An 11,213-nucleotide genomic window follows, 5' to 3' on the forward strand; every position below is an offset into this window, starting at 1 on the left:
CCCCCACCCCACAATGGAACTTTTAATCTCAAAGTACAAAAGACCTTCAGGAAGGTATTGAAGACCAGGAGTAATTTTACATATACAAGGTAATTTCTGCAGTTAAATGCATGAGAATGGAAAATTTTAAATATTCAGTTGTTTTAACTAACATTATTTGAAAGAACAAAATTTACAAAACAAGAGATCCGTGAGGGATCTTGGCACCCACCATTGTACCATCTTCATTAGTGTATGTCAGTTTGATCTTTTCTCTTCTTTTCTCTTATCTGTTTGATCAAGTCATGTAAACAGTAAATGCACCGTTTCTCATATTTACTAGTACAGTTCTTAAAATGTAAGAGAAATAGATCCGATCATTACAATATTAGAAAGATCTCATTACTACTGACATTAGTACTTCCTATGGCCATCTTGTTTTCATGAACACTCTCCAACACGAACATGCACAACGACAAACCTGAGAAACCTACTAATCAAATTTGATAAAGTTCCCTCCAAAACTTCCTGAGGATTAGCAATAACAATTATTCACTGTCAATATCCAAGATGGCCTTCTGTCAGCCATTTTGTCTATTTGATCATTTCAAAAGTAAACTTGCACAATAAGGGACCAAGGGGAACCTACAGATAAAATTTGAGAAAGATCCCTCCAGAACTTTCTGAAAAATAGCGATAAACATGCACGGTCAAATTTCAAGATGGCCGCCTGTCGGCCATTTTGTTTACCCCATCAGTTTCAAAAGTAAACATGAACAACTACAGACCAAGGGGAACCCTCATATCAAATTTGAGTAAGATCCCTCTTGTACTTGCTGAGAAATAGCAATAACAAGAATTGTTTAAGGATGGACGATGGATGGATGAAGGGTGATTTGAATAGCCCACCATCAGATGATGGTGGACTAAAAATACAACAAAGAAATGAGCAACATCTGACATTTGTTAAAGATTTCCTATTCCAAATATAGGAAGGTTTCTAAGGCAAGGAGCAAATTTAAATAAACAAGGTAATTTCTGCAGTAAAATGTATAAAAGAATGAGAATTGAAAATTGGAATTATTCAGTTGTTTCAATTATTATGGTTTGAGGGAACAAGATTTGACTACAGAATGGCAGGAATTGGTGTGGCTCTATTTTTCAAACCAACTGAAATACCAAGTTTGAGATAACTGATATAATTTCTTTTCGTCTGGAAAAGAAATGTAAATGAAATCCAGATAAGCAAATTCCATTCTAAGTGACCTTGATGACCTTTGACAAAGCAAGCTATGCAGGTTATATATGTGAATGTTTATTTTTAGTAACACCTCCTCCGGCAACTCACATACTAAGTCTGGGTTTTGTGTAATCATCCATTCTGAAGTGATCGGGCCAAAATAAGGTAACAGTATCAATACTACATTGTTAATTTTGGAACTCTTCAATGTCGACTCTAGTTCATCAACAGCCTGAACTGCAATATCCTTTTCAGTTCATCATAGGATTTACAAACGTCACAGCAGAATTCTCCGACAAGTTACCCAATCCTGGTCTGCTCAGTCTTACTCACCAATAGCTGCTCGTCTTGGTTTGTTTCCTTTAAAAAAAAAAAAAATTATTAGAATTGCAAGTAAAACTTTCTTTCAGTCAAAGCACTTTTATATATCGGGCTCGGAAACAAGTACCTATCCAGTTGAATGCTAGATAGAAAGGTATAGAAAGGTATAATTTTTGCCTTTTTGCCCTCCATAATGAGGGCTATCATGAAGTCGATATTACTAAACAGTATAACATAGGTAGTGAACACATGTTAGGGCAATACCATTCCCTATCTACATGTATCTGAGTGCTGGTAAGTAAATATTTATATGTATGGTACTTAGATAAATCCCTTACCAATACAACAGATCCCAGAGGGAACTTGGCACCCACCATCATAAGATCTTCATGGGTTTTATGTAAGATTAATATTTTCTTTTCTCTTATCTGTTTGACTGCAAATGCATCTTGTGGTAACGTGCAGTTATGTTTTGACCTTTTTTATGAGAATATACATTTAAATTGATGAGAGCTATCTGTGAAAAAATCAGAAATAGGGATAACAAACTTGTACTGTCAAATCCAAGAAAGATCATTGGCAGCAATCTTGTTCTTCTGGTCAGTCTAACAAGAGATCCTGGAAGGATCTTGGCACCCACCATGAAAGGATCTTTATCAGTTCTACAGACGATTATCTTTGCTCTTCATTTCCCTTACAGGAACTACATGTATTACCCAGTCCCATGTTGGAAATCCTGAACAGGAAACTTGTACAGTAACCGAAACCTCTTAAGTCATATGTTAATTTTGTCACTATGGCACATGTTGTTCCATAAGAATTGCATAACTATATGCAAAATGCTGAAATCTTGTAATCGGTACATAAATAGAAGTTCTGTTAATGACAGATGAATTCTCATTAGGGCCAGAGGTATTTTCAACAAGAGGCCCAGATGGCATGTAGCGCTCACCTGGATATTTAAGCAGTCATAGCAAAATATTAAATAAATATTATACTGTTCTCCTGTCCCTATTGGGATGGGCATGGTTTCTTCAACACTGAATTATGTTGGGCCAATGATACTCTATATTAGTTTAGATTGAAATAAAGATATAGGATAAAGTTGGTGAAAGTCATTTTCATTCGCAAACGTTGTTGGGCTCCATCTTAGGAAGCTATAAAGCTACTTGTTAGATATCACGGCTCCATGCCTTTCACTTCTTCAAAAGAAGCTGTTTGCAGTTCATTCGCAAACATTGTCGGACTCAATCCCAAGTAGCAACCAGCCAAATAATATGATTCTATGCATTTTGATTATTCAGAAAAGGTTGCATGATAAGTTTGACACTTTTGACCCCTGTGACCTTGAAAGTGTGTCAGGTAATTTTCATTCGCAAGCTCAATCCCTAGAAGCCACCAGCCAAATATTAAGATTCTGTACCTTTCAGTTCTTTAGAAGAAGTCGTTTGAAGTGTTTGACATATTTGACCGCTGTGACCTTGATAGTAGGTGACTGTAGGCTGTTCATTCTTCAGAAGAAGTTGTTAAAAGAAAAGTTGACGGAAAACGAATGGACAACAGGTGCCGCACCATGGCATAAGCTCACTAGCCCTTCGGCTTTGAGCTAGCAAGGGGACCAAACATAGCGATAACAAAATTGAACTGCCAAAATTAAGATGGGGAACATTCATATTATATTTGAAACAGATCCCACCAGTACTTTCTGAGAAATAGTCCTAACAAGAATTTTTAAAGGATGGACAGACATGGCTGCCTGGCAGCCAACTTGATCCTTCAATCTGCTTCAAAATAAAACATGCACAACTACGACTAAGGATAAACCGACATTGAAATTTGAGACGTTCCTTCCCGTTCTTTCTGAGAAAAAGCAAAAACAAGATTTAACTCTGCAAATTCATGGTCAGTGCCAAGATTCAATACGAACAACTAAGGACAATAGGGAACCTACATGTGAAAGTTGAGAAAGACTCTATAAGTATATTCGAAGAAATAGCAGCAACGAGAATTATTTAAGGATGAATGAATGACGAACCACAAACAAAAGGCAATTTAACAAACCATCAACTGATGATGTTGGGCTAAAATTGCTCAATCAAAACAGTGAATTCTCTAACATTCTTATTCAGAAATTTAACTTTTTCAAATAATTATAGTTTGTTTCAATTTTTGGAGAGTAATTCTTTTTACATAGAGCAGTGACTTTTGTGACTGACATTGACATTATACATGTTCCTGACGTGACCTCGGTTGTATGTTACAGAGTTTTGTGATAACATTATTTTTTTATTTGTTCTATAATTCCTATACAACATTGTAACATTGCTGTCCATCATACCCCTGTCTGCTGATATAACGGTAAGGTGTTCTTTCACAGCACCAACATCATCCCTGACAGCCCCGACATCATCCCTCACAGCACTGACATCATCCCGCACAGCTACGACATCATCCCTAACAGCCCCGACATCATCCCTGATATCACTGACATCATCCAGCACGGCACCAACATTGCCTGTCAAAATGTTGAAACAAATTAGTTTCTGAATATTTAAACAGTCATAGCAAAATATTCTCATTAAATATTATCCTGTACTACAAATATTTCACTGGCAAACATTGTCTGATCCATCCCAGGAAGCTACCAGCCAAATGTAATAAATCTATACTCTAAGATTAATCAGAAGAAGTCGCTGAATTGTTTGACACATTTTACCCCTGAGACCTTGAAAGTAGGTCAAGGTCATTTTCATTCTCAAACTTTATTGGGCTCTATCCCAAGAAGCCACCAGTCAAATATGAATATTTCATACCTTTTAGTTCTTCAGGAGAAGCTGTTTGAAGAGTTTTACATATATTTGACTGCTGTGACCTTGAAAGAAGTTCAAAGTAATTATCATTCTGAAACTTTGTCGGCGGGCTCTATCTCAGGAAGCAACCAGCCATATATGAAGATTCTATACCTTGACATATTTGACCGCTTTGACCTTGAAAGTAGGTCAAGGTCATTTTCATTCTCAAACTTTATCGGGCTCTATCCCAGGAAGCCACCAGCCAAATATGAAGATTCTGTACCTTTCAGTTCTTCAGAAGAAGTCGTTTGCAGTGTTTGACACATTTGACCCATGTGACCATGAAAGTAGGTCAAGGTCATTTTTGTTCTTTAACTTTGTTAGGCTCATACCAAAGAAGCTTTCAGCTAAATAACATGACTCTAGGCCTGTCCGTTCGTCAGAAGAAGTTGTTTAAAGGAAAAGTTTACAGACGACGGACGCAGCACCATGATATAAGCTCACTTGCCCTTTCGGGCAGGTGAGCTAAAATGTCTGACAAATATCATTACAGGAATGATTGATTGGTGCAATTTTCACAAAGGTTTCACTTCACTGGTTGGTGTGTATGGTGCTCATTCCTTTGAACTTGAATGATAGGATTTTGACGAAGATTTCACTTTCAGTGTGTACAGTGCTACCTTCGTACTTTGTTGATATTGTCCTGTCGGAGGTTTCACTTGATCCACTTGATCTGAACAAAGGTTTCTTTTTCTTCGTGTGTATCATGCTACCTTTGCACTTAGGTAAATTGATATAATCTTGACAAAACTTTGACTACTTTGCTGTGTTTTGTGCTCATTTTGCTTAAGAAATTACTCATTTTACTCATCAGTATCAAACCTCAACGTTGATATCTTGGTGCAGCCATTTTAGGACTTTAGGACCCTGATTTGTACAAATCTTATGTTACTTGGACGTGGCTCCACCTTTCACAAGAAACAAGAGAGTGCATGTGGTCATCTTGAACCAACTTAGGGCCAGACCAAAGGGTCAATACTAATATCATGATCGTGTTTGTCTCGCGATGCCCAGCAATGGTATATTTGGTTACAGGTGGGGATCTCAACCATTTAAAAGTTATGGCTCAGGAATAAATTTCCAAGGAATGGGGCCAGTCTCATTATTCAGCTATTTAAGGAATGAAACAACGCGATTCATGGTGTATGTCTAAAAAGCCAAGGAATGGGGTCAGCCTCATTATTCAATTCCTTAAGGAATGAAATAACGCAATTCATGGAATATGTCCAGAAAGCCAAGGAAAGAGGCCAACCCCATTATTCAATTATTTAAGGAATGAAATAACGCGATTCATGGAATATGTCCAGAAAGCCAAGGAATGGGGCCAACCCCATTATTCAATTATTTAAGGGATGAAATAACGCGATTCATGGAATTGGTCCAGAAAGCCTATATTGTTATGACCTCATGAATGTTGAAAAAAATAATTGCATTCCTTATATTTACATTTTTAAGCACTTTCATTATTATCCCGAAGCAAGCATATATAAAACAAATACATGTATTGTTTTCTATTTATACATGGGGGCAACGCAGTAGAGAGAACAGCTTGTTTTCGCGGGAAAATGTAAAACTACTGTTGGTGGTCCTAGCAACAGCATGACAACAAAACAAACAAAATTATAGTCTACTCTTTCAAATTTAATTTGTAGAGTTTATACAAGTGGTATATTATCATCGTGTTCTTTACACACATTATTTAAGCATTAAAATCAAGTCAATCATATTTAGTATAAATTCATATTAGCATAACAACATTGAGGGCTGTTCCACAGCGGACGTGAACCAAGTACGTCATGCGCTACGTCATTTTAGTGTATCAATATGCAGTGATGAGCTCACCTGTGTTAGGCAATGGGTCCAAGCATATAGAATGTAAACATAATATCATGTGTGTGTCTATCTGTTTATTCCTATAAAATGAATATATGCTTATGGGTAGGGACCTAAACCGTTTCAAAGTTATGTCCCAGAAACTAGGTCCCTAGGGGTAGGGCCAGACACAAGAGTAAATACTAATACAAGTGTGTTCATCTCTTGATGCCAAGCAATGGTATATATGGTTATTGGGTGGGGATCTCAACCGTTTCAAAGTATTTAATTGAATCAGAAATTAAGTCCCTTGGGTATATGAAATGGATTTACAAAACCTTACCTTAATTTCCCCCATTTGGACCCAGCCCTCTGCCCCAAGTTTACACAACAATGAGTCAGCTTTGCCTAGCAGTGCTCCAGACCAAATTTGATCAAAATCCATTCAGATGCACTGAGGATGGACAGATGACGGACACCACGCCATGACATAAGCTCCCCAGTCCTTCAGAGCTAACAATGAAACAACATACCTTGTAGGTCAGCCATATCTGTTTCCATCGTGTCCAGTTTGACAGACATACCAGCCATATCACCTGAAGAGACAGATAAGTACATCATTAAATTGATAATTTCTAACTTTCTCAGTAGTGATATACAGCTCTAAAATATTAGTTTATCAAAAGAGCTGTGATTTATTTGCGTTACTTTTTTTACCTATTTTAATGTGGTAAGCTATATTATGGAACAGGAATTGTTGGAGAACAGCATGGCTAGCTCACATGTTAATGACATTAGTGAAGATTCCCTGTAATTGCCAGAATGCCTTAACCATCTTTGAAAATTGCACACCATTATAAAATGTTGAACAATGAAATGTCTAAATATCTCGATATATAGATGTAGGCTTTGTTTATAGATTTACTGTATAACGGGAAACTTTCGCCCTACAACTGTAAATATTGTTTAGTATGTATAATAAGTTGATGATGTATCTCAATATCTAGATTTAGGCTATGTTTATAGATTTAAATATAATGTGACCCTAACCTTGTGTGTATAGATTTAATGTGACCTTGACTTTGTGTGTATGGTTAAGATTTAATGTTACCTTGACCTTGTGTGTAAGGACAATATTTAATGTGACCTTGACATTGTGTGTATGGACAAGATTTAATGTTACCTTGTCCTTGTGTGTAAGGACAATATTTAATGTGACCTTGACATTGCGTGTATGGACAAGATTTAATGTGGCCTTGACCTTGTGTCTATGGACAAGATGTAATGTGACCTTGACCTTGTGTTTATGGTTATGATTTAATGTAGCCTTGACTTTGTGTGTATGGTTAAGATTTAATGTGACCTTGACATTGCGTGTATGGACAAGATTTAAGGTTACCTTGACTTTGTGTGTATGGTTATGATTTAATGTAACCTTGACCTTGTGCGTATGGATAATATTTAATGTGACCTTGACATTGCGTGTATGGACAAGATTTAATGTTACCTTGACATTGTGTGTAAGGACAATATTTAATGTGCCCTTGACCTTGTGTGTAAGGACAATATTTAATGTGCCCTTGACATTGTGTGTATGGACAAGATTTAATGTGACCTTGAACTTGTGTGTATGGACAATAATTAATGTGACATTGACCTCGTGTGTATGGACAAGATTTAAGGTGACCTTGACTTTGTGTGTATGGTTATGCTATAATGTAACCTTGACCTTGTGCGTATGGATAATATTTAATGTGACCTTGACCTTGTGTGTATGGACAAGATTTAATGTTACCTTGACCTTGTGTGTATGGTTATGATTTAATGTAACCTTGACTTTGTGGGTATGGTTAAGATTTATTGTTACCTTGACCTTGTGTGCATGGACAAGATTTAATGTGACCTTGAACTTGTGTGTATGGACAATAATTAATGTGACATCGACCTCGTGTGTATGGACAAGATTTAATGTGGCCTTGACCTTGTGTCTATGGCCAAGATGTAATGTGACCTTGACCTTATGTGTATGGTTAAGATTTAATGTTACCTTGACCTTGTGTGTAAGGACAATATTTAATGTGACCTTGACAATTGTGTGTATGGACAAGATTTAAGGTGACCTTGACCTTGTGTGTATGGTTATGATTTAATGTAACCTTGACCTTGTGTGTATGGACAAGATTTAATGTGGCCTTGACCTTGTGTCTATGGACAAGATGTAATGTGACCTTGACCTTATGTGTATGGTTAAGATTTAATTTGACCTTGACCTTATGTGTATGTTTAAGATTTAATGTGACCTTGACCTTGTGTGTATGGACAAAATTTAATGTGACCTTGACCTTATGTTATGGACAAGATTTAATGAGACCTTGACCTTGTGTGTATGGACAAGATTTAATGTGACCTTGACCTTAAGTGTATGATTAAGATTTAATGTGACCTTGACCTTATGTGTATGGTTAAGATTTAATGTGACCTTGACCTTGTGTGTATGGAAAGATTTAATGTGACCTTGACCTTGTGCATATGAACAAGATTTAATGTGACCCTGACCTTGTGCGTATGGGTAAGATTTAATGTAACCTTGACCTTATGTGTATGGTTAAGATTTAATGTGACCTTGACCTTGTGTATATGGACAAAGCTGTGGTTTGCCACCCACTGCCAAGCCATCATACTTGTGCCTTAACATTTCCTGGAGTTAACCACAGCAACTTAGAAGCTACACCCACACAATTAATTTAAATTTGACCTCAATGTGACCGTGACCTTGGGCATACAGACCCAATAGTGGTACTTAACACATTGCCTTATACCATCCAACAATACCTTAAAATTTCACTGAGTTATCTTCAAAGATACAGAAGTTATGTCCTTGGCAAACACTTGGTGGAAAGAATGGATTGAAAACTGGGTGACAACATGCTCCCCGTATGATTTGGGGAAGCATAACGAGAGAACCCAGACAGATCTTGACGCCCACAAATTTGTACCATCTTCATTAGTTCTTTGTCAGTTCAATCTTTTCTATTCTGATCTTGTTTGATCGAGACATGGAAACAGTAAATGCACCTTGAGGTAACTCATACTGATGTGTATAAAAGACAATTTTCAAAGTGAGTTTGTCGTTTCACATATTTACTAGTACAGTACTTAATGTTAAAGAAATAGCACCAATCAGTGCAATGGGAGAAAGATCTGTTAAGTTCTTCCTGTGGCCATCTTATTTTTATGATCACTCTCAAAATAAAACATGCACAACTAAGGACCAAGTAGAACCTACATATCAAATTTGGAAAAAGACCTCAAGTCATTTCTGAGAATTAACAACTTTATCTTTCAAAATCCTAGATGGCCGTCTGTCGGCCATTTTGTTTATTTTATCATTCTCAAGGTGAACATGCACAACTACAGACTAAGAGGAACCTAAACATCTAATTTGAGAAAGATTCTTCCAGTAATTTCTGAGTAAAAGCACTATCAAACTTTAACTCAAAAAGAAAACAAGATGGTGCCTATCGGCCATCTTGAATTTCCGATCTGCCATCAACTTTAGTCAGTTGATACCTTGTTTGATTGTGGCCAACTTTGCTTCATAATGTCAAAACAAGGTGTTAAGCAGTTAAAAGATACAAAATCTGACCTTGACCTTTGATCAGTTTACTTCTTGTTGTATTGTGACCAATTTTGCTTCATAATGTCATAACAAAATGTTTACCAGTTGAGAGCAAAACAAAAATGATTTTTTTAATGTTAAAATCCAAGATGGCGGATTAGCAGCCATTTTGAATCCGATCTACCCGAACAATTACCAAGCAGAACTAGGATGCATGGGAACTCATCATGTAAAATTTGAAAAACAATCCATTTACTTCCATCAATATTGCGCAAAAGAAAAAAAACGGACAGCCTGCGGACAGCCCGACAGACGGACAAACTGATCACATGCATTTTAAGGGCTATGGGGAAATTTATAAATGAGATTTGGAAAGACTCTTCCAGTAATTCTTGGCAAATAGTGATACTAAGAATTATATAAGGACAGCCCATGGGACCATGGACAAAGGCGATTTGAACAACTCGTCATCTGATGTATATGACTATAACCTGACAATCCAACATCTAACCTACCTTTTATATCCAATAGAAAATCCTCGATGTATTTATTTGTCATTCTGTGGTCCATCTCCATGGTAAGTATATCATCCACTGCCACTACAAAACGCCCTGTATTCAGCTCACTGTTTTGTATTTCCTCCACACTTTGGCGGATGATGTCCCACCTTGCCTGAAACTCTCCGTCAGAAAGGGAGCCATTGGGTGCATGTGCAGCCTCATTGCGCTGCTCACGTAGACGGTCGATGTTGGCTGACAGCGATCTGTCTGCTATACCCGGTACCTTCCCCCAACCATTCTGATGAGGTGGAATATTTCCAATGTTTCTTAGAAGGATGTAAAGAAGTGATGTGTCCAAATCCTTCACAAAACCTTGATACACCCCACCTTGAGGATACAGAATGTTCTTTTGATGTTGCTTCAACACAGAAAAGATCTTCCTTTTCTGGGTGGTAAGTACTGCAGGTAGTCCTGATGCTGGCAACCGAGTGTTGAGCAAATCTCGCAATAATTCTGGGATGACCTTAAAGACCACCCTGCAAATTCGTGCAAAATTTGTGGTTTCCTTGGAAGACTGGTAATTGGTAGCCATCTTTGATTTGGTTTAAATGATGAAAGCAAGGGTGATGCTGGAAAATAGAGAAAATATGTCAGAATATCATTGCAGCTCAGATCAAGGAGGGCAGGGGTATAAATAGTTATAAGTATGGCCTAGTATCCAATAGTCTGGTTTCCCTTCAGTAAGCGTGTGCCCTGTGTTGAACAGTGTCTGGCTTACAGCTGGTTATCGTCCATAATGCTTTTGTCTTTTTTGGCTGAATCAGCTTTAGCAGTCAAATCAAATTGATCAGCTTTAAGGCAGACTATGCATGCTTGTCCTGATCTATCAA

General features: G+C 37.3%; 1 protein-coding gene across 1 annotated transcript in view; it reads right to left on the reverse strand.

Moving 5' to 3' along the window:
* LOC110464446 overlaps positions 1-10,950 on the reverse strand; it is a 17,301-nt gene extending 6,351 nt beyond the window's left edge. The window contains exons 1-4 of the mRNA XM_021519663.1: positions 10,339-10,950; positions 6,738-6,800; positions 3,879-4,055; positions 1,553-1,579 (exon numbers count right to left, since the gene is read on the reverse strand). Coding sequence (XP_021375338.1) covers positions 1,553-1,579; positions 3,879-4,055; positions 6,738-6,800; positions 10,339-10,915 — 844 coding nt within the window. The 5' untranslated portion in view covers positions 10,916-10,950. The remainder of the gene's footprint in view (positions 1-1,552; positions 1,580-3,878; positions 4,056-6,737; positions 6,801-10,338) is intronic.
* Between the last annotated feature and the right edge of the window lie 263 nt (positions 10,951-11,213).

Source organism: Mizuhopecten yessoensis, unplaced genomic scaffold (genome assembly GCF_002113885.1).
Source record: "Mizuhopecten yessoensis strain PY_sf001 unplaced genomic scaffold, ASM211388v2 scaffold10989_1, whole genome shotgun sequence".
In the NCBI taxonomy this organism is placed as follows: Eukaryota; Metazoa; Mollusca; class Bivalvia; order Pectinida; family Pectinidae; genus Mizuhopecten; species Mizuhopecten yessoensis.